This window comes from Poecilia formosa, unplaced genomic scaffold, assembly GCF_000485575.1.
Source record: "Poecilia formosa unplaced genomic scaffold, Poecilia_formosa-5.1.2 Scaffold131, whole genome shotgun sequence".
Taxonomy (NCBI): domain Eukaryota; kingdom Metazoa; phylum Chordata; class Actinopteri; order Cyprinodontiformes; family Poeciliidae; genus Poecilia; species Poecilia formosa.
Genome location: NW_006800070.1, coordinates 1,005,415 through 1,027,834, shown reverse-complemented (window position 1 = coordinate 1,027,834; position 22,420 = coordinate 1,005,415). Strand labels below are relative to the sequence as shown.

The following is a 22,420-nucleotide window of genomic DNA, read 5'->3' as shown; positions in this document are numbered from 1 at the left end:
AAAAAAAAAAAATAATAATAATAAACTGCAACAAACCTTCTTTCAAATGGTTCAGAAAGTAAAATTAGGAACTCTAAATATGATGTAAAATAAATGATAAAGCATGACATCGCTCAGAGCACAAAGCGTAGAATTAGACCAAATAGATCTGCACATCGTCACAATATCACATCTAGAATTTTTTTCAATATTGGGACCAATAAAAATATTAATATTCTGTTGGTACATCACTACTTTGAAATCTGGATCAATAGTTTCAAGCTTTAACAGGTAACTTGTCTCTGATTGTATCGTGTTAAGCAGCGAGTGTTCAGGAGTTTGACCTTTGACCTTTCTGTCTCATTCATCTTCTGAAGACCTTACCTGACCTTGCCAGTCTGACGTGTTGATGAGGATGATGCTGTCAGGAAGGTGGTTATCGGACACCAGGATGTGGTTCAGTTGGTCATAAACGGTTTTTCTTGGGATCTGACAAAAATAACGTCAAAACTCAGGGTGCTTTTTCTTTTTATTTAATCTTAATATTATTGATTGTATTATTATTGTAGTGGCTCAACACAATAAAAATAAATCAACATGAGGGAACTGAGAAGAAACTTGAAATTTGCTATAATCACAGGGAGAAGCTGAGGATAATATCTGTGGCTTCTTCTCCAGCTGCAGCTGCATCCCCCTACCTGTAGGTGGCAGCGTGTGTCCAGGGACCGCTCGTTGTCCAGGCTGTTGGCCCTCTCGTTCTGGGGCCTGCTGGGCTGGCGCTCCTTCAGGGACGTGCTCCGACCTCGCCGCCCTGCCAGCTTCGCTTCCTGCCTGAAAAAAGGAAAACAGGACGTAAAGACTAACCAGCAGGGGGCAGTAATTCACCAGCTTATTTTAGGGTGGCTGAAGCCTCCTTAAAAACCATTCTCAAGCCCCACTCTAAATGTTTTTTTTTTTTGGGGGGGGGAGGGTTGTTTGTTTTTTTTTCTTTTAAACTGCCAGTGTACTAAATATGATGTGGCCAAAATATGAGTTTAAACAAATAGTCACATAAATTAATCATTTTTAGTTAAAATGTTATCTTAAATCTGTCAGTTTAAATTTTTTTGCACAGTCTAATGAACTCTGAGATTGGTGTAAAATGTAACACGAATTATTTGGAACATGAAACAAGCATGAAACACTGAACAAATGTACTTCAAAGGGTGTAGAGTCACGAAAAATTATTACCTCAGCAAGGTTTCCTAGGAAACCATTTTATTATAGTGATTTGCTGTTTACAGTTAATATTTTGTAGTAGAAGAAGTTTTTATTTCCACTATTTCAAAATGCAAAAGCAACTTTGCTGTGTTTGTTTCTGTTTGAGAAATTTTGTACGTTTGCTCACAAGGGCTCAGCCCCCCCCCCCTCATTAAAACCTAGTGACGCCCCTGCTTCTCAGTATTTCTTCCATAAAACGCTCTCTCTCTCTCTTGGCTCCGTTAGGAAGGTGGTTAAGGAAATAATACCTGTTGGACGAAATGATGAGAGATTCTGTCTTGGTCATTTTGCCACTTGGTGGCAATCTCTCTAGAAACGTGTCCATGTTGTCCATTTCCAGCTCCGTGGTGGGAGTCACCGCCTCGGGTTGCTCCTGGAGGAAAACGGGAGAAAATAACAAAACCGGCCAGATGTTAAGGTTGTGAGCCGAAGGCGAAGGCGCCTCCGTGAGTCTTTACTCACAAAGGTGGCGTTGTCACGGCCGCCATCATCGGCGAACGTAGAGTCGCCGCATTTGGTTTTGTCCAGATCAAGCTGAAGTGACGTGGAAGGAAGGAAGAAAAACAGACATGATTGTGACCGAGTCTCGGGAATGTTCACTTCACAGACGGAGAGTCAGAATTAGTGAACGTCTGAAGACGATTCTTAGTTCAACAGAGATCTTACAATTTCCCTGATAAACCAACAGTGGTTTAAACCAACACTGGTTTATCAGTGAGATTTACCCGTGGAAAAGAAAGCAACAAAATGCAGTTTTCAAATTCTGATCTCATTTATCAGGGAAAAGATGAGATCCAAACCAACTTCAACTTATAGGAAAAAGTCAAACTCACTAGTTCCACCTTTCGTACCATGAGCTGTCAGTAGCAATAAGTTTTTGTTTTCCCCATCAATTTGGAGGAATTTGGTCCCACTCTTCTCAAATTTCAGCCATGCTTGAAGATTTTCCAATCATGAACCGCCTGTAAGGTTTTACCACTGTAGCTCAATCAGATTTAAATCTGGTCTTTAACTAGGACACTCCTAAACCTTCAGTTAAAGCCCTGCTGCTGCTTGACCTTCAGAACTGAGAAATCACTTAAACAGGACCTGTTTGACAACATGAAGAACAATGCAGAACATTAAACACCCACTGAAAAAACTGGTAAAAACTAAAAGTTCCCTCTGAAAATTAACATACTTTTCATTAACCCCACATTTCTCTATTTAAATTGTTTTACTTATTGGTAATATTGTCATTTTAAATGTCATGTTTTCATTAAACTGCAACCTTCATAATTAACAAAAGAAAAGGCTTTCAAACATCCATCTGTGTGGGATTAATCTGTTTCAGTAAGTGATAAAGTTCCTGAAATAAATTGACTTTTCAATAACACTAATTTATTGAATGCTTGTGTATTTAAAACAGCAGAATGATATTTTAATTCAGGTCTTTAATAGATAGGAAGTGGGAAACTGACCGGGCTCGGCGGCTCTCTGTGGCTCCGGCTGCTGTGGATGCTGCCGATCTCGGTCTGGGAGCTGGAGAGGGACAGTCCCTCGAAGTATGGCCTGAAACATGGACGAAACCAAACACGTTGCACTCCACACGTTTCATCTCTTCACAGATGATTCACAGGGTCGGCATAAACGCGTCTCGGCTAAAAGATCCCTGCAGGTTTCGTTTATTTTTCACACTCCCGTCTGAGTGTGAAGGAGCCTGTTAGCGCTCCAGGAAGGTTCCCAGTAGACGGCAGGTTATGAGTTTTTAATATTCTGAAGACGTAAAGCATCTTGGGAGACACCGAGGGAAACGAGAAGCGCTGAATTTTCTGATGTCTCACTCGCAGGAGTATGGAAAAGTTTGGAGCTCAAATATTGAAATTCGTGTTTTATTATAAACAATAACGTATGAATTTCCATTGCTTTATTCTTTATCTTATTGTGTAGAGGTTGTCGTTTCTTCTTTGGGTTCTTCCTCCTGTGCTTCCTTCCTTGTTTGCTTCTTTTACTTCATCGAATTCTTCTGTTGATTCTTGTTTTCCCTGCAAGTCTATCCTTCATCACTTCATTGTCTCCTTGCTTCCTGTTTTACTTGTCTCTCTTTCCTTCTTTTCTTCCATCCTTCTTTCTCCTACACTTCCTTGTGTCGTCTTTTGATTATTTTTTCACGTTTATCCTTTACTTTGTGGTCTCCTTGCTTCTTTTCTGTCTTGTGTCCTCCTTTCTCTCCTTCCTTCCTACTTTCTTTGCTTCCTTCCTTTTTTTCCTTCCTCCCTTCCTCCCACTACTGTTCAGAGTGTCTAAATACTTCACTGAGGTGCTTTGTCTCTCAAAACATAAATATTCATGGACTTAAAATACTGAATCTGATCTTAAACAGCCAAACACTCATAATGTTCACACACACATTTACTTTTTCCACTTCCTCTTGGCTTATACTAAGCATGCAGAACCGTTTTATAATTCATAGAATGTCAACAGACAGGTAACTGGAGACATTAAATCAGCCCACAGCTCACTTTAGTTTGGGTTTTGGCGTGCTGAGGACGCTGTCGTCATCGTCCAGCTCCGGGCAGCTGTCGCTGGGGTTCTCAAACTCCACACTGTCCAGGTCCAGATCCTCCTCCTCCACCTCAGGAGGCGGCTCCGCCGGGTCCTGCTCCGAGTCCAGCACCTTCGCAGGCGCACACACACACACATCAAACACCGGTTAGTCACAAGAGAAGCAGAGACTCTCTGCTTAAAAAAAAAAAGAAGAAAACGTACCTCATCAGAAACTCTGAAGCGCTTCAGCAGCGCCACCACTCGCTGCTTAAAGTTCTGCTGCTAAAATGCAGAAAGAGAAAACCCACAGAGTCAGTGTGAGACGCAGCTCTGGTTTAGAACCCTGCATAAAGCTAACGAGGAGAAACACGGCGGTGGTAGCATCATGCTGTGAGGATGGATTTCTTTAGAAGAGAAAAGGAAGCTAGTCAGCATTCATTGGCTTCCTAATCAACGTCTCCATGGAAACATACACATTTTCTAGCATAGCGTGACATTTTGTAAAGACACTAAAGAGTATGGGTGTCCAAACAGCTCAAAAGTATCTATGGACCAAAAAATTTTTATTTTTAAAAACTAAAATGACCAAAAGTTTTCTTCTTTTTTTTTTTTTTACCTATTCAACGGTAAATTAAGCAAGAACTATTTTAGTTAAACAAATAATCAGATTTTTCTTTTTTTGCTTTGTTTTGTAGGAATAGGATCGTAGATTAAAAACTTCAAATGTTTTTTCCTTGTTAAGTGAAAGGCATCCAGTTGGCTTATTTATTTAGGGTTCAATTGGAGAAATCTGAAGAAAAAAAATTCATATATTTTCAGCAATAAAAACAGAATAGATTTGAAAGCACTCTGTATTTAAACTAGTTTTAATGCAGCAATTAAAGGCAGATTCGGGCGCACAAAGGTTTACCTTAGAGTAAACCTTTGTTTACTCTAACAAAGGTTAGAGTGAATGAGTAGATAATAAAATTCCTTTTATCATCTACTCATTCACTCTAACCTTTGTTAGAGTGAATAGAGACCTTGGAAAATGTCGCACTAACAGTTTTTACAGTAGATTTAAGTAAATAGATTCACTTTTTTGGCACTGTGTAAACACTGAGGTATCTGTTGTTAAAAGTATTTCTTTGAAGGTTTTTTACCTGCTACGGAGCCCCTAAAGGGACAATGAAGGAAAAAAATAACAAATAATAAACCTTCTCGTCTGCACAAGATAGTATCTGGTGCTCTGTCTGAGCATCACACAGAGAAAAAACACAGGCATGAGTTTATTTTCATGTTTCTTTGAGATCTTCGTCTCATTTTGCATCCCTTACCCTGGTGATAGAGGGGGTCCTCACAATGGACCTCCTCTGCTTCTTTGGTTTCCTCACATCAAACTCATCATCCTCAAGATCCTGAAAGATGAAGGAAGAGGAGACAATTTGTCTGAAATCTTCAGGGAAGAGAGAGACATTTCTGTTTTTCTTTTTTCCTCATTATCTATAAACCAATTCATGCCATGACCTTTAAAGGTCAAACTGATCTGCAAATGTGCTCACCTGTCCCTGCACTGCATCATCGCTGGCCTCCTGCTCCGACGAGAAGCTCTCATACTCTTCTTCCGAGTAGTTATCTACAGGACGCAATCGGCAGGAAGGTTAAAGGTTTACACATTATACCTTGTTTTTTTTTTATTTAATTTCCTTAAAAATTATTTGAGATAGGGGAGAAAAACAGATTCTTGATTTATTTACCATATCAAACATCGTTTACAATCGGTGGGGAAATCAAAAGCAAAAGCCTACCGCTGCATTTGATCTTCTGTCCTCCCTGCAGGGCGGCATCCTCATGGTCTATCGGCTGACTGGACAGGGAGAAGATCCAGATCTCGGCCACTTTGCCCAGCATGTCTTTCTGGTTGCTGCAGAGAGGCAGAACCTGACCTCCCTCTGTCGGGTGCTGCATCACCTGGGAGATGCGGGGGAAAAGCTAAATTTAATGCAGAAGAAGGGGCAATAGCAAAAGGATTTCAAATGAATGAAGAAGAAAAAACAAAAAACCACAACAACCTGAAATTGCAATAAATGCAACACTTGATGAAACTTGTAAATAACCATACTGCTCAAAGGTTCAGTAAAAGTCAGACTGAAAGTCTTGATGAATCCTTTAAACGCTACAAAGCAGTTATTTTACAAGAGAAAGGACAATTATTGATTTTAATTCTAGTGTAAAGGTATTCAAACCCCTTTAATTTGCATCCGTTTTGTCACAAAACATTTATTTATTTAACGTTTGTTTTATAGGTCAACACAAAGTATCCTCCACTGCGAAGTGGAGGAAAAATGGCACGAGGTTTTACAACCCCGACTACCTCCAGTTACGGTGCGTTTCAACATGGCCGCTCCTCTTGACAACATTAGTAAGATGTGGTGGAAACATGCTGACAAAACACACAAGCAAAAGTGCGTCTAAAATCAAAGTTACATGTAGGGACTTCAACTCTAAACAGACCAAATTAAAACTGGTGTTTACTTACGGAAATTAAACCATAAAATGACGTTTGTCAGAGCTACTGGAAACCATGTTTATGGGCGTCGGCGCCATGTTGGAATTCCGACTTTTTGACCAGAACGCTGTTACCTCGGGTCTGAAGTCAAACCCAGCTCCACTTTCCAATTAACTGGAGCGCAGCATTAATCCTGCACTTCACTAATCTGGCCTTTATTAACAAGAAGAAAGCACACCGTCTTCTGAAATGAAACCATTTGAAGACCTGCTCGGAGTCTGCCACAAGGGGATGCTGCAGTCCACCGTCCAAAGTCGGCAGTCCGGTCAGGTGAGGACAAAAAAAAAAAAACAGACTGAAAACGAACCCTGCACATCTTACCCGGCCTGAATGCACAGCCCTCGGGGTGAAACGCGGTGGTGGCAGCATCATTCTGAGGGGGATGCTTTTCTTTAGCAGCGACTGGAAAGCGCGTCAGAGGTGATTGGATAATTAATGGCGCTACATACAGGACAATACTGGAGGAAAACCTGAGACTCTACCAAAGCCGGTAGAGACGATATATAAAATACACACACAGTCTTGTAAGGTGTTAAATCACGGGGACCGAACACAGACCACTTCTGTGTGCTGGTCTGTCAGATTTAATCTCAATAAGACACAGTGAAGTATGTGCTTGTAAAATGCCACATTGTAAAAACAGACCAGGGGTGTGAGTACTTTTATCCCCCTGTCCACTCTGAATGATGAACAAGCACAACGCTCGGTCAGGCCTCTTCATTGTGGCCTGTGCACTTCATAAAGGCTGCTGAGGATTTTAGAGGACACTCCGTCAAGATCCAGCCGTGAATAGGAAGGAACGAGTGACGGCAGCTAGATCAGATCTTTATGAGGATTCATGGTACCGACGGCTCCGATCCAATAGAGTTTATTAAAGGCAAACAGCGCTGGGATTTCTACAGAGGAGCAGAAAAAGCTGCTGGACACATGGACTCCTCTCTCCTCTCATTCCTTTCAATAAAGATTTTGAGACTGAATTACAGCTGTGACATTTAGTGACCGGCTTTCCTGTCGACTAATCGATCAATCGGCGAAAACATTGGCACATTCTTTTTAACCACTTGACTTCATTTTATACAATATTACAAATACATAAAAAATATACATATAAGCAAACACTTCACTCCTTTTTTAAGATAAGAAAATAAACATTTTGTTGGCTAAAATGCCAAAACATACTGAACCCTCAGTCTCTGGTGACCTCTGTTAACTTTTTTTTTTAAATCTTAAATATATGAAGATGTATAAAAAAATAAATAAAAAAAAATGTTGGAGCACAAGCCAGCACAGTTGATTTACACCATATTTTTGTTATATTTTGTAAGCTAGCTGGTTGACATTTCATGACCTCTGGAAACATTTATTAGTATTTCTAAAACGACAGTGGCACAAGCAAACATTTTTGCTGCACGAATGTTTAACACCAATTTCATTTAATTAAAAGAAGGTGACGGTGAAACTTCACTCAGGTCCCTGAATCCTTTATTAAATGCCATAATTGTAAAGTTTATGTCTTTATGTCGTTTTTTTCTCAACTCCCTGCATAATTCCCGCTAAGTCGTTAGATTCCATGTTTGTTTGTCTTCATGTCCAATAAGTGAATTGTAGATTATTTTAAACAAAAGGTCAAATGTAATCAATTTAACTTCTAATTTAAGTGTTAATATTGTGATTCTGAGAATGAATGTATTCATAAATATATCCCTGTCATCCCTGTTTACAATTAAAGAGCCACCGTTTCAATGACATCTTATTGATTTTGAAGAAATGAACAAGAAGCACAACTGTTCAGGTTTCCACTGAAACAGATTGTGTTTCCCGTCGTCCGACGTGGAAACATCAGATTATTGTTTTTTTCTATTTTGTTTATTCGTAGGTGAGGTGTTTCATTCTTTCCTGTGTTGTGGTTCAGCCTGAATGTGTTGCTCTGTGACTAGCAGCACACCTGGGTCGCTGTTTTCTGCTACACTGCACAGATCTGGAGGCATCAGCCAAGCAGCTGCGGGGTGACTGGATGATTCAACAGCGCCACAGCGGAGTGATCTCACGTTTTGTGTTTCATTTCTTCCTCTAAAATCAGGACAAGCCTCTCTGTCCCCCACTGCAGCCTGGGGAGGAAAAAAAACCCACAACTTTGCCTGTTCAGCTGAAAATTCAAAAATTTCTCTGTTTTGTGGTTTGGTTAAACCACATCCTGTGTTTTTCTTTTTTAAAACCTCACTCTGGCTCAGTGGTGTCTTTTTCTTTTCTTCTCTCAGCTGCTGAGCCTTAACAAGCCCCACTGAGCTTTGGCAGCCATATGGGATCTCCTTTGTGTGTGAGCATCATGTGCACTGAAACTGAGCTCTTTATTTGTGTAATCCATGCTTTCTTCAAGCAGAGGAAACCATTTTCTGTGATTTTTCTTTTTTCTTTTCTTTTTTTTTTGTGGTGGGATGTGATCAGTTTGTTGAGTCTTTAAAGATACATTGTTAATTTCAGAGCCAACTTTGACTTGTTTCCTGAAATCTGTAGCGGTTTGTGATGTGGGTAGAAGCCCAGGGCGGCATCTCATCTGGGGCGGCATGAACTACCAGAACCACAATAGTAAGTAGTACATATAATTTCAAAAAAAGTTTTACTATTAGTTCAATTTAGAAATATCTTATAATAATAGTACGTATTTTCCATAGCATTTATTTTCTTGTATTTGTATTATATACTATAAAATTAATCATATACAGTATGTGTCTTGCTATGGGTGTTTGTAGTATTATTCTAGTTTTTTTTTTAAATCTTTTTCAAATAAAATATAAAAATTTAACTCTTCAAAATGCCCTGGGGTCATTTTTAGAGCTGTTCTCCCAGGGCACCAAAAAGGCTAGGACCGCCCCTGCCTGAAATAATGACACCCAAACAGAATCCTTAAGCACTAATTGTCCCAAATGTTTGTTTATTTTTGGAATATTATGTACAAACATACTTACAGCATAAAGATATTGTTTTACATATTCACTCCTGTATTGTATGACTGTTTATGTCTGTATTTAATAATTAATGTAAAATGACAATTTCCACATTACAATACAAACTGTATCCTTTATTAGGATTTTACAGCACAGCGCAGCACAAACAGCTAATCAGGGGAAGATTTTGGGGGAAAGAAAGTTTAAAACGCTTCTAAACCTGGGATGTTTACTAGCACAGTAACAGAAGTCAAGAAGAGACGACACATCATGTGACACCCTGGAAATGCTAACAAAGGATCCAGGATAATTTAGGTCTGTCAGACACAAAAGATATTCTTCAGATCCATTTGGGCAGGTTTTTCTTGCACTGTGTGACTCTAAAAGGCTAGAAGTCATTAAAGAGGAAGCAGCAGCAGCTGGAGCTTCTAGCACTCATTACGTTTCCCTGATCTTTCTGACACCAACGGCCTGTTAGAGCCAAAACACCTTTCTGCTCCCACCTGGCCGGAGACTGCCAGACAACACAAAGGGCAGCACAGGCTTATTACTGCCTCCCGTTCACACACACACACGGACGCACACACACACACACACTGATGTGGCTTACAAAACTTTAAATCTGGAGTGAACAAACTAGAGATGAGTGAGCGTCATAGGAAGCGGTCACACTGTACCTCTGCCATATCGATGGATCCCATGGCCAAAGTCTTGTAGCCCAAAATCGTTCGGTTCTTGTACCTTTTCCGTCTCTGGAGCATTATCTGCAGCTTGTTGCCTTCTCTTTTCAAGAAGTGTGGGTACTAAGAAACAACAAAAACAAGAAAAAAAAGAATATGAAAAACACAATATCTGGTAAAAAGAGACATTTAGATCAACAAGTGGTTTTCTTTTTGCTTAAAAAACCAAAAACAAAACATGAATAATTGTAGTTTCACAGCTCAAAGTAAGTCAATGCTGAAGCAGATACAGGTTGGTATATGACCACATTTAAGTCAGTTTTAGCTAAATTGCAATATAAGGAGTGAATATGTGATAGTGAATTTATTACACAAGAACATGTTAATGCAAAGCCAAACTCAGATAATGCAATGATGAAGAAGATCAAAGTTGGATATAAGAGGAATCCAGCATAAGGTGGAAAGGAATACTGAGAAAAACAGATGAAGTCTGGCAGCATAGACGTGCAGGGAGGAGGATGTTGTATGTTTGACTAATCCAGAGACGATAAGGAGCCAGACGTATTATTCTGATGAACTGCAGTAAATCAAACAAGGATGAATGAATCATAGATAATAGCCAGGATGATTTACTAGAGTGTCGGAGCTCAGTAAAACAGCTCTCAGAAAAAAGCCCTCCGTCTTTCTTCTTCTAAGTTAAGTCTTCTTCTGAGGCATCATGGGATGTTTAAAGTCAACAAATATAGTCCGATTTTAAGAAAGATATTAACTAAATCTCTATAAAATAACAATTACAACTCAAAATAGTAACTTATATTACATTAATATATCCCAAGTGATGAGCCATAAACATGAAGTCTTGGTTAAATCCTCGATAGGGAAGCTGCAGTGACTGTTAAGGTTAAAGAAAGTTGCAGATTTTACTCCAACTCCAACCTTTTAATCCAATATGGCTGCTTGTGAAAAGAACATAAACTACTTAAGTTGCTATTCTGTTGGTATCCATCTCCGAAAATCAGTGGAACCCAAGATCGATTTATGAAGATAATCATAAATTAGACGGTACTACTACTGTTATTAACGTCATTCGAGTCATTTTTTTAATTTATCATAATGGACAACAGATAAAAGTCTAAGTGGTTTTCAAACGTTAAACTGGAACATACCATAGACATAATATAAGAGTAGACCCCGCATTGGCCGCTCCGGCGCAGGAAATACGGCGGCCATCTTGGAGCGGTCGACCCTCCTACTTTGCTCAACCAAAACAGCAGAAGATGCCTCAGCACTGAGGGATATTGTTGTTCGGATCGATGGAGTATTGATGTGAGGGCTCAACAGACAACATTTCACAAGTAAGATGGACATATTATTGTGTATATATTGTGATTAGAATATTACTTTACTGTATTTATGTCCACCGGCGAGATACCAGCTAATATTAGCTACAGTGCTTGGTGTAATACGGGTTCAGCCCCGCTATGAAGGCTAACTGAGATTCTGTTAATCTAAAAAATTAATTTAACATTGACTCAGATTATCTGACACAAGAGCCTATATTAGAAATGAAACAATATAACACATATTATAAAACTTATATTATGTGTTATAACATTCACCGGCAAAGTTTACACAGGTGGTCAAGACTATTATTTATATTCTTTCACTCTGTCAAAAGTAAGATACATCCTAAATCTTCTGTTTTTGTTTTGAAAGTTTCATAAAGACACGATGTGAGGAAGAAGAGGGAGATATCTATAAAGAGAGACGGATTCACTGCAGCACGGATGAATCTCACATCGGAGTTTGGACTCAATCTCAGATGCTGAATCACTCTGAAGCTAGAACTCCTCAGCTGAAAAACACATATATGTATATGTTTTTCAGCCGAGGAGTTCTTTCTCTCTCTCTCTCTCTCTCTCTCTCTCTCTATACAAACATGTATCCAATATATATTATTATTTGTGTTTGTATAGTTATATAAATATATATTGACATTACTAAATAATTTATTAAATAAATTATGATGGCTGTGTGCTTGTAATATGCTCTTCATACATCAGTATCAGAATATTCCAGTCCTATTCTATTGTTATAGCCTCTAAGCATATTTAAATATGAACTATGTATTAAAAACATACTTAAAAAAATACAATTGTTTATAAAATGTTGCTTTGATAGATGTTTGAATATGGTTTACAGTAACAAAAAAGCGTGTCATGATCGATTAAATGCGCTGATACGTCATTGTGCTGCTAAACACATAACGCTGACTGGAGTGGTGGACCGCTCCAAGATGGCCGCCCTAAATCTCGTCAGCGACAATAGGCGAGAGCGGTCCATGAGGCGTCTATCCTTATATTATGTTTATGGAACATACAACAAATCCATGCTCTGCCGAAAACCAAACACAACATGGTCTCTTGGGGGCCCCCTGCTGGTCTGGAGGCTCGCTTACGCCTCAGAAAAACTCACTTTAGGAGCGGCTCATGTAAAACTGATGCAACCTCCGTAACGGTTTGTGAATCTAAAGCAGAAAACTAGTTAAAACTAAAGCACGAGCTCCTACTGCGTGGAAATAACATCTCAGTATGTGACACTGCGTTCTTCGTTCATCACATGTAGAGCCAAGACTGAACAGTAACAGAAACACATTACCTCTACCAAACATCAACATGGGGGTGGTGTTTGTTCTGCTTTACCTGCAGTGAGAAGGTGAGAGCCAGGTCAGTCTCAACTGACCCACTAGGTGGCAGCACAATCTCATGGGACCTCAAAATGCGTTTGGAGCCCTGTGGAAGAAAAAGTTATAAAAATGTTCACAACATTCTAGGAGGTACAAGACTGGACCTCATGAGACGCTCGCAGGGGACTTTGGTTGGACAATGTATTGGTTCTTTTCAACATATACATCAAAACACAGAAATACATACCTGAATCTTGACTGCGATGACCACAGAAATCAGCTCTTTATCAAGCTCCTTCAGCACCACCAGCTTTTTAAGAGTCAGGCTGCACAGTCTGCAGAGAGACGCACACAAACAGACAAAAGGAGAGGTGGAGGTTCAGACAGCTCTCCTGGAGTGTTTTCATATGCACAAACAGGTGAGTCACGAACAACAAGTCAGTCTGTTTATCAAACAGTGGGAGGAACGGTTTACGGAGGAGATTGCTGCGGCCCCGCCGGCGTCCTCCAAGGAGTAAACAGATTGATCACATCGGTATTGCTGTGACATGTACACAGATTAATCACATGCTCTACTAATCACATACTAACTCTACACTGAGGCAGCATCACTTTCTGCAGCAACTGTAGAAAATGTAACCTACTTTGCTAATGTGCTCGTTAGTAATGACCAAATTAAAGAAGTTAAAAACACGATTAGACATGAGAATACTTTCTTAAAAATCCCATTGTGCCCTAGATTTAGATTGGTTTAGTAATTAACAAGGGGTGTAATGTGTCTAAAATAGTACAAAAATATGTAAATTAGCAAAATTGTCACTTGAAAAACAAACAACGTCTTGGTTTGAATTCCTCTGTTCTACGATTAAAAAATGTTTCATCAAGTTACATTGTTTTGTATTAAAAGAGTTCATACAACAGAAATGTCATTATTAATGTTGAACACTGGACCTGAGGAGAGAGTCAACCAACCATTAGGCCTGTCATGATAACAAACTTTCCTGGACGATAAATTATTCCAGAAGTTATTGCGATACACGATAATATTGTTTTTTGAGACCATTTTCTAGTAATAGAGGTCCAGTAATGCAAGAACCGATTCTCAAAGCTCAATAAACTTTAAATTATAATGAACATTTAAACACTGAAACTGGAAGACATTTAAAATATCCACAATAAATAAAGAAAACAACAGAAACAACAAATAAAATGAATTATGAAGTCTCTGTAAACAAAATTATCTTTCAAAAAAAGGGATAGTTGAGCTCAAAGCACCAGACTGAAGATTTTTATCATTCAGTTTTTGGCAAAAAGAGAAAAGAGAAAAATCAAGCAAATGAAAATGATTCAGTTACTTTTAATTCATCATGCAGTTAATTGATTTAGGCCTACCAACGGTGACATAATGCTGGTTTACTGTTGTATTATCCGTTTCTTTTCAAAAGCAGTTAATTGTACTGAGCTGATTCATTTTGAACTTCTCTGTGGAAACGAGGAAGATTTCCTGACATCTGGAATCGTCTCAAAAAGCAAAACGATTTCCTGCTGAGATCTGGGCTACCTGTTAAAATCTCACTCCTGTCAGTGAGCGACTAGTAAAGAGTATCTAACTCCTTATGATGTATATTATCTCGTTTTCAGTCTGATTTTCCTGAGACTGTTTATTGATTTCTCCACAGTTGTCAACACTGTGCGTCACATCTTAATAAAACAAAAATTATCATTATTGAATGATCAAAAAGATGCATTTGATTGGCTTAAAAAATAAATATTTTCAACACAGGAACATATAAGAGCTTAAGGCGTTTCCTCCAGCTTCCTTTATGTGGCCAAAGGTGTCCCACAAGGATTAGCTCTGGGGTCACTCTTGTTTATTTTGATTATCAACCATCTTTACTGAGAATTAACAAAAACTTACTTCCATTTGTTTTTGTTCTAAAGATACTGTGATGTAAACTGTTGCATCCACACTTTACCAGCCATTTTATCACCCCAAACAATCTTTTAGTTTGGTTTAGCTCACTTTGTGTAATATTAAATTGGATGCTAAAACAAAAATAAGTGTTTAATCTTCCATCTGCTGCCTCTGCTAGAGGTTCAGAGACTGAATTTGTGTCTGAATGCAGACATCTAACAATCCTGACGGATGTTTTGCTCTCTTTGAACTCCCACATCAAACACTTGGTAAAAAATACTAATAGAACATTTGCTCTTTAAAATCAAGTCCTTCTTTTGGGGATAAATAATAAAATATTTTGTATGTTTCTTTCATGTTTCAGGGATGTTTTTTTTTTATCAATTCATCCTCTGAGTACTTAAATACTCTTGATACATCAAGATTCAGTCAAAACCTTTATTCATATTTGTCATCGTTTTTCAAACCATTCGCATGTCTTTACTTAGAAATCTATTCTTGCTCCAAAAAAGTAAAAGAGGCCACGCTGTCTGCTCACACGAAGTGATGACACAAGAAAAATACAAAGATTTAATCGACTTCAAATCCATCTGAATTTGAAGGAACTCAAACGTCATAAAAATAAACTTAAATCAACATATTTTTTCTTTTTATTGTTTAGTCTTTTTGACAGTTGTACATGTCATCATATCCCCTCTAGGTGTTAGTTATATTTTTTATTACTTGCTCTGCAACACATATTTGTTTTAGCTCCGTGTTGCATTTTCATCCAGGCTGCCATCATTCAAATCCTTAAAATGTCACAATTAAATAACATTTGAGTAAAAGACTGAAATAAAAAAAAACTGAGCTGCAAAGCTAATCAGTGCTTTGATTTCAGAGAACTGCAGACTATCAGTCATAAATACCCAGAAACTGTGGCTGCAAGAACGAAAAAGAAAAAAAGACCTGATAATCCCTTAAAAGAAGCCATTTCTTTCCAACAGCACAGGATCCCCATACTGGTTCGTTCTTCTCCACCTCCTCACATCTATACCTTGTGGAGGTTTTTATTTCAGTTTTTGTTAGTATGCAAGCCGAATGCTCCAGCAGAGACAGAGTGGGTTGCAGCTTACACAGAGCACAGTTAATACAAAAAAAATAAAAAATCCTGAAGGCACTGCACAACATTTCCTAATACAGTAGCTGAAAACTGACTATAAACAAAGCTGGCATTTTGGGATCATGTCAATTGTGCTTCAAAAATGAACAGTTTTACCCATGTATGGTCACAAGCGTACAGTAGGAAAAAAAAAATGCAGATATTGATGGACTCAAATATGCTGCAACTTCACCCAATTTGAATTCTGTAAAAATAAATAAATGACATAATCACCTATTAAACACCGATTGCTATTCAGTTATTAATCAGTTAATGAAAAAACATTAATCAATAGATCAGTGCTACACTGCATTGATGCTAAATCAAGCAGAGAGGACAGAACTTTTCACATGTTAATGTTAGAAGTATTTTTTTTAGCTGCAGGTGAATCCTTTGATACAAATGATCAAATGTTCAATAAGGGAATATTGCCATTTTATTTTAGGTAAAAGAAAATAAACAGTGTATATTTTAATTGAAAAAGAAATGTATTTATTTGTTTACTGGCACATTTCAATGTATGTCTAATATTGCATAAAAATGCTTAAGTAAAGTTAAAATGAAAAATCTGCAGAATGTGCCAATTTAAAAAAAAATCAATTTATCGTACGAACAATCGATGACAGAAATAATCATTGGTGCCGCCTGAATTTATTAAATAAACTAAATGTATTTTCAGTATAAGTCTTACTGTTCTGTGAAGGCCGCGGAGAGCATTAGTAAACACCTCAGTAGAGGACGGCCTAGTCAAATCCCAAAACAAAATCTGATTGGGAATCTGTGATTGTGGTTGATTCTGGATGGATGATCTCCATCCCATCTGATTGAGCTTAAACTATTTTGCAATAAACAACACACAACACACACACACACACACACACACACACACACACACACACAAATTAATCTTCACAAAGACTAACAGCCAAATATGTCTCAATTCACATGCACACCACACTTTTCAGATTTGTAGCAGTAAAAGCTGCTTAAACTATCATTTTGCTTCCTCATCACATTACTCTGCATGACTCCGTTCATCATCCACCTGATCAGGTTTGCAGTCACAATGTTACAAAACCCAAGGAGAAAATCCAGAGGTATGAACACTTCAGCAAGGCAAAGAGCGAAAGAAAGCAGGATATTGGGCTGCTGGCAAACCGATGGAGGTATTGTTAGGGTAGTGTGCATGTGTGCATGTGTGTGTGTAAGAGGTGCTTTAACAAGCCTGTCACGATCTTGGAGACGCTTCCTCCCATGAGGGGGGGGGATAGAAATTTCCTTTAGAGGAGCTTTCTGTGGTTCTTTGACTAAATCATTCAGACCAGCAGCTCAGAAAAGGTCCGTTTATCACGTGACTCGCTTCCCTTTCTCTGCAAAATTAAACCATTAACAGAGTGGTTGCTTGGAATGACATCATGGCTAAATCACCCTGGGACCCAAAAAAAACTCGGCATTGGATGTCGTCGAGAGGTGGGCTGAAACTCCTGCTGCAGGCAGAAAAGAAAGAAACGATACACCGATGAACCACACATTCACCGCGATTAGGACTTGACCACACGTGTAATCTAACTCCTCTGCAGATCTCCTATTTTGAGAACAGGAAACAGAAAGGTGAGGCGGTGAACAAAAGCAAGCAGCGGCGGTATGGGCGAAGGCCTTTCGGAAAGTGCACGCTTTGCTGAGTGGCGTAATTACAACGCAGCGGCTCTGCGGGCGAGTGGGTATCAATCAGCCTCGACGCGAGACGGGGAAAAAAAACACACAGCGGGAGAAGAAGAAGAAGAAGAAGTGATGACAATGGCAGGTTTGAAGGAACCCCCGGCAGCCTGAATGAAGACCTTTCTCCACTCCAGCTGACACCACCCGAGAAAAGGCCGGGGCACAATGGACGCCGGCCAAAAGAAGGCTCGCATTGTCCTGAGAGCTCCTCACGTCCAGACAATGCTCAGCATTCTTCCTGCTCCTGTTTGGTATTCTTCCTAGTCTCCACTGATCCCAGTCCCACTGCTCCATCTATCTCAGATATGCAAGGTGGCTGGACGTTGGTCCGCGGCGGTAGAGGGGGGCAACAGCAGCCAAACAACTGCAGATGTCCTGGGATGCACTTAGAAAAGAAAACAGAGCAGAAGTGGTGAAAAACCTCTTGCTGTTTATTCATGTAAGCTCGGTTTATCAAGGAATTAGAATAATTTCCTATAACCACTCACAGAGCAGCCCTCCCCACTCAACTCCTTCAGACTAGCCAGCAGCAATTAGCAAATATCTAGTGGAACTGTCCATCTGCTGAGCTCATTATATGAGCTACTTCTTAGCATTATGCTCATAAAAACGTTGTTAAAGGGTTAATAAAGGAGCCATGTTGTGATGACTTCCTGAAGGCGGAGCTTCAAGAAGAGCAGGACTGTCTACATTTCTTTTAAGTCATACAGCATTTCTATAATAACTGAAGGTAACATAGTTACAAAATCTGTGTTATAAAATGAACTGTGTGTTTGGAAAACACATGGTACCACGCCTTAAAGTTTTGTTATCTGGACCAAAAAAATCCAGCAGCATTTTTCTCACATTTCATTGTTAAAGCAGTAATGTCTGCTCCAGATGTCTCACCAGGGCTCAACCAGATGTGTGCCGTCTTCAGCTCTACGAGTGGAATGACAATGCTGATTAGAATCAACGAGGATGTTAAATATTTACACCGACCGGTGCCTCATTTCACTCAGATCGCTGAAACATCAGGAAAACACAAGGAAGACGTATCATCGGGCAGATTCTCTCACAAAGCAACTTAAACAGTTAAGACGCTAAGATGCTAATAAAAGCTAACGGTTTGGCAGCCGGAACAGCCTCTCTGCTCCTTCCGCGCCACACAAGGACAGAAACAGCAGCCGTCTCTTTCGCTGAAGGCCTCCTTGTTCCCATTACCTAACATCTGTGCTCACCAACACACACATTCCCAAACAGACGCTATTCTGAGAGGACAGCAGAGAATTCTGCATCCTTCTCCGTTCCCCTGCAGCCGCCCTCCCCCTAGAGGCTTGGCTGAAACACACGGTGACCCGATCCCAGATCCGGCGGTCGACTCGACGCAGATGCTCTGGCGAACCCGGAGCCAAGGAGCAGAAAGGCCCTCTCAGCGTCGTTGCAACAGATTTCATCTGACACAAACAACAGAAAAACCATCTGGAAGTTGTTTTGGTGTCACTTCATCGGAGACAGAAAGAATGTAAACACACGCCGCAGCCAAACCTTATCAGGAGCCAGAGACGGTGTCGGCCATGTTTAATGGTAAAGACGTGTAAAATATTTTATTGCGGTTGGATATTCTCTGATGGCCTGATGGTATTCTGAAAGTCCAGACTTCTAAACATTTATTCAAATTCACGTTATTGACTGAATTCCCATTAGCAAAATTACTGGCACATGTTTTTGTAAACAGTGCAGTACTTAGTCTTCTTCTTTGTCTGAAGATGACTATTTCATAATATTTCATGCCTAAATATTAAAAACCTCGTTTTTTTCTCTCCCAAAGTTCAATTGTAAATATATGCCAATGTGTGCATTTGCATTTTTGCACTTTTACTAGTATTTTTTTTATTTATTTCTTGATGTATAGATTGTGATTGTGTTGCTTTGCCCATGAATCGTGCTACGCAAATAAACGCCGACTTGACTTAATGGTTGTCATGGAGACCTGGTGAACCAGAGATGCTACTTTCCGCTGCAGTTCTCCAACAGAAAGAGCCTCAGAGATTAGAGTTGTGTCTCCTTTACCGTCCAACTCACTGTACGATGTGAAAAGACAAACATGGATTCTTGGAATGGGCCGGTGTCGCATCCTTTTTATACCCCAGGAAAACAGAAAGCCACGCATTAACAAACAAAAGTTCCTCGAGTTTTAAGAAAATGTACAAACTTAAAAAAAATAAACCAAAGGAATTGTTGGAGGCTAATTATTTAAACACTGATTAGCCACTCAAATAACAAGAAAAAGTACTCTGTAATTCAGCAGTGATTACACTATATGAAGCATGTATGGATTAATTCAGAGGTTCACACCATTAGGCAGAGGATAAACTGGAGGATTTATCCTCCTATATAAGGATAAATCATTTCATTTTGATTACATGTCACAGTTGAGCTGGGAGAGAGCAGAGAGACGTCATTTCACAGCAGGTAAGAGTTGAAAAATCTGCACAGCATCGACGTCGCCCTTCAACAAAAGAAATCTCCAGGCTTCTGGAACTTTTCATTTCTGGAGAAAATCCCATTTCTGAAAGTGTCGGCTTGAAATTGGATTCCAAATCACCTTTCAGCGTTCAGCGTTCGCCTCAGCAGGCCGCTCTGACGTCCAGCTCTCCCACTCTCACAGCGAAATGCGACAAATTATACTCTTCCACATGTTTCTTGAAGGCCGTGGGTGAAGCGGAGTGATTTTTCACTCAAGCACAAAATGGCAGCCCTTCATTAGACGATGTAAAGCTAATTAGCATGCCATTAGCTACAGCAGTCCAAACATTCCTGCACATGATGAAACCCTTCAAGTCTGACTACAGGACAAAACTGGACTTCCTGTTCATGAATCAGTCCTGCACCTTCCTGACAAACGTGAAATGAATAACTATGTATAAAGATGCACTGATCCAATATTAAAATCGTTATCGATCCCAATACTGAAAACAATTCTACCTCGGTATTGGTGACAATGTGCCCTATCCATAAGGGCAGATCTATTCATTGAAATTCTATGTTTTGTGCTTTTTGGGGACGTCATGGTTTATTACTTATTTTACGTAATATTTAAATATTCCTAATTGTAATTTCTGAACCATTCTGAGAGGTTTGTTGAAGTTTATTTTTTTCATTTTGACCAAATTAATCAGCCTGTTGTTTTTGTCAGCTTCTGTTTATTATTTACGTCACACTGGATGTTGTAGTCCTAATTGCACTGACTGAACAAATTAAAGTTGTTTTTACATGTTTGACCAAACTTAGTGAACTATACATTTGTAGTTCAGTACGTTTATTTCTAAAAACACAGACATTTTAAATTATTTCAGGTTTGGTTTTCTGCTGATACTAAACCTTAGATATCGATATCGGAAGTGAAAAAAGTGGATCGGTAGGTGACTTCTGAAGGCAATTTGTTGCAGTGGATGTTATTTAGGGGCATCAGAGAAAAGATGTCTGATTGGAAATGCACAGAACACATTTCAGATGTTAATTCAGCCCAAAAAAATTAAAAAGCATGATTTATTTTTGCTACAGTTTGTAACTATTTGACAACATGTATCGGTGTTCCTCATGAAATCTCAACTAAATCCACTATGTAGCTAAACATACAAGAGTTTAAGGGGTGTGAATACTTCTGCTGGATTTCTATTCCTGTTCCTCTGAAAGCCTCTGCACACATGATCTTCGGACTTCACCACATGAGACCAGCCCCGGCTGGCCGAACTGAGCTCAAACTCAGCGGCGAAGCCGGATCTGATTTCCCCTAAAGTTTGAAACACAACACTGGCAGTAAATCGACAGATGCTGCACATAAAGCCAACACACACACCCATAACTGCTCACCGCTGATGAGATCTTTTTAGTAGTTTGTTTTTTTTGTTTTGTTTTTTTTTTAGATACATTAGGTTGGTGTTCATGTTCTCTTTGAATCGTCAGGGGTTGCCATGGTGCAGAGTGCAGATGGTTTGTGCTGGTAAAGCACTGCACTCAGTTCTCGTCTCGTTATATGGTGAGTGCTCTTATGTTCATTTCGATGTGCGTCATAACGAGGCACCTTGTGTTCTGACATTTCTGTGAATGCAGGCAGGAAAGGGCCAGATAGCCCACAAAAAAAAATAATAATAATTCTTCCCCGTATTGACTGACAACATTATGCATAAGGAATGTGGAAAAAACAAAAATGCATGTTGTTGATTTTTTTTTTATGAAGAAGACAGAAATTAGCTGAAATATAGCTTCTTTAACCCTTCCCTGCATAAATTACGATCTTTTCTGTCAGGATTTTTTCCGATTTTTTTTTTTATCTACTTAAGGCATAAAAAAAATAGGAAAAAAATGTTGCAATTTTTTTTTTTTTTTTTTTTTAGGTGATCAATTATAATTTTTTCCAAATACAAAGTTGTTATCTGAAAAATACATCAGTAGTTTTGTTCTTTATGGGTTATCTGATGTTACAACATTTTTCTTACTTGGTAGAGTCATCTGCAGTAGAAGGAGGGACCGGGTGGGTTGGCATGCTTTTCTGTCTGTCGGCCATATTGGATTTAACAAAAATAATTTCTTGCATTTGCAGCTGATGGCCAGTAGTTGATAGTGTATTTTATGATCCATTAGTGTCCACTTCAGTGGTCTGTGTGCATTTATAACATAAAAATCCACCAGAAGCACAAGAAAATGGCTTTTAGATCCATCACTATGCATGAAAGGGTTAAGAGCAGCAACCATAACCGGCAATCAGATTTTGAAGCTTTAGTCCAAATGACCATGTTAGCGCTCTGAAGAAGCTCAAGGATTTATTTACCAAGAACTGCTAAATACTCTGCACTTCCTAAATCAATGGGCTTCATAAAAAACCCCAGCCCTCATGGCTGAAAGAGATAATAATCATCCTCTAAGTAAACTAGGAATGCACCGATCCACTTTTTTCACTTCCGATATCAATACATATATCTTAGTTTTAAGTTGATACCAATCTGATACAGAAAAACGGAGCTGAATGGACCCTAAAT

General features: G+C 39.1%; 1 protein-coding gene across 6 annotated transcripts in view; it reads right to left on the bottom strand.

Moving 5' to 3' along the window:
• Positions 1–22,420, bottom strand: part of pacs2 (phosphofurin acidic cluster sorting protein 2) — a 68,944-nt gene that overhangs the window by 13,446 nt on the left and 33,078 nt on the right. For 3 of the 6 annotated variants that reach the window (XM_007561869.2, XM_016676252.1, XM_007561871.2), the window contains exons 2-14: positions 12,872–12,959; positions 12,641–12,730; positions 9,936–10,061; positions 5,553–5,715; positions 5,307–5,380; positions 5,082–5,162; positions 3,988–4,047; positions 3,741–3,895; positions 2,700–2,790; positions 1,702–1,773; positions 1,488–1,612; positions 678–810; positions 364–468 (exon numbers count right to left, since the gene is read on the bottom strand). In XM_007561869.2, the coding sequence (XP_007561931.1) occupies positions 364–468; positions 678–810; positions 1,488–1,612; positions 1,702–1,773; positions 2,700–2,790; positions 3,741–3,895; positions 3,988–4,047; positions 5,082–5,162; positions 5,307–5,380; positions 5,553–5,715; positions 9,936–10,061; positions 12,641–12,730; positions 12,872–12,959 (1,363 nt within the window). Of the gene's footprint in view, positions 1–363; positions 469–677; positions 811–1,487; positions 1,613–1,701; positions 1,774–2,699; positions 2,791–3,740; positions 3,896–3,987; positions 4,048–5,081; positions 5,163–5,306; positions 5,381–5,552; positions 5,716–6,118; positions 6,140–6,283; positions 6,504–9,935; positions 10,062–12,640; positions 12,731–12,871; positions 12,960–22,420 lie in introns of those variants that run through there. The other 3 variants (XM_016676253.1, XM_007561874.2, XM_016676254.1) reach the window with 3 other exon arrangements.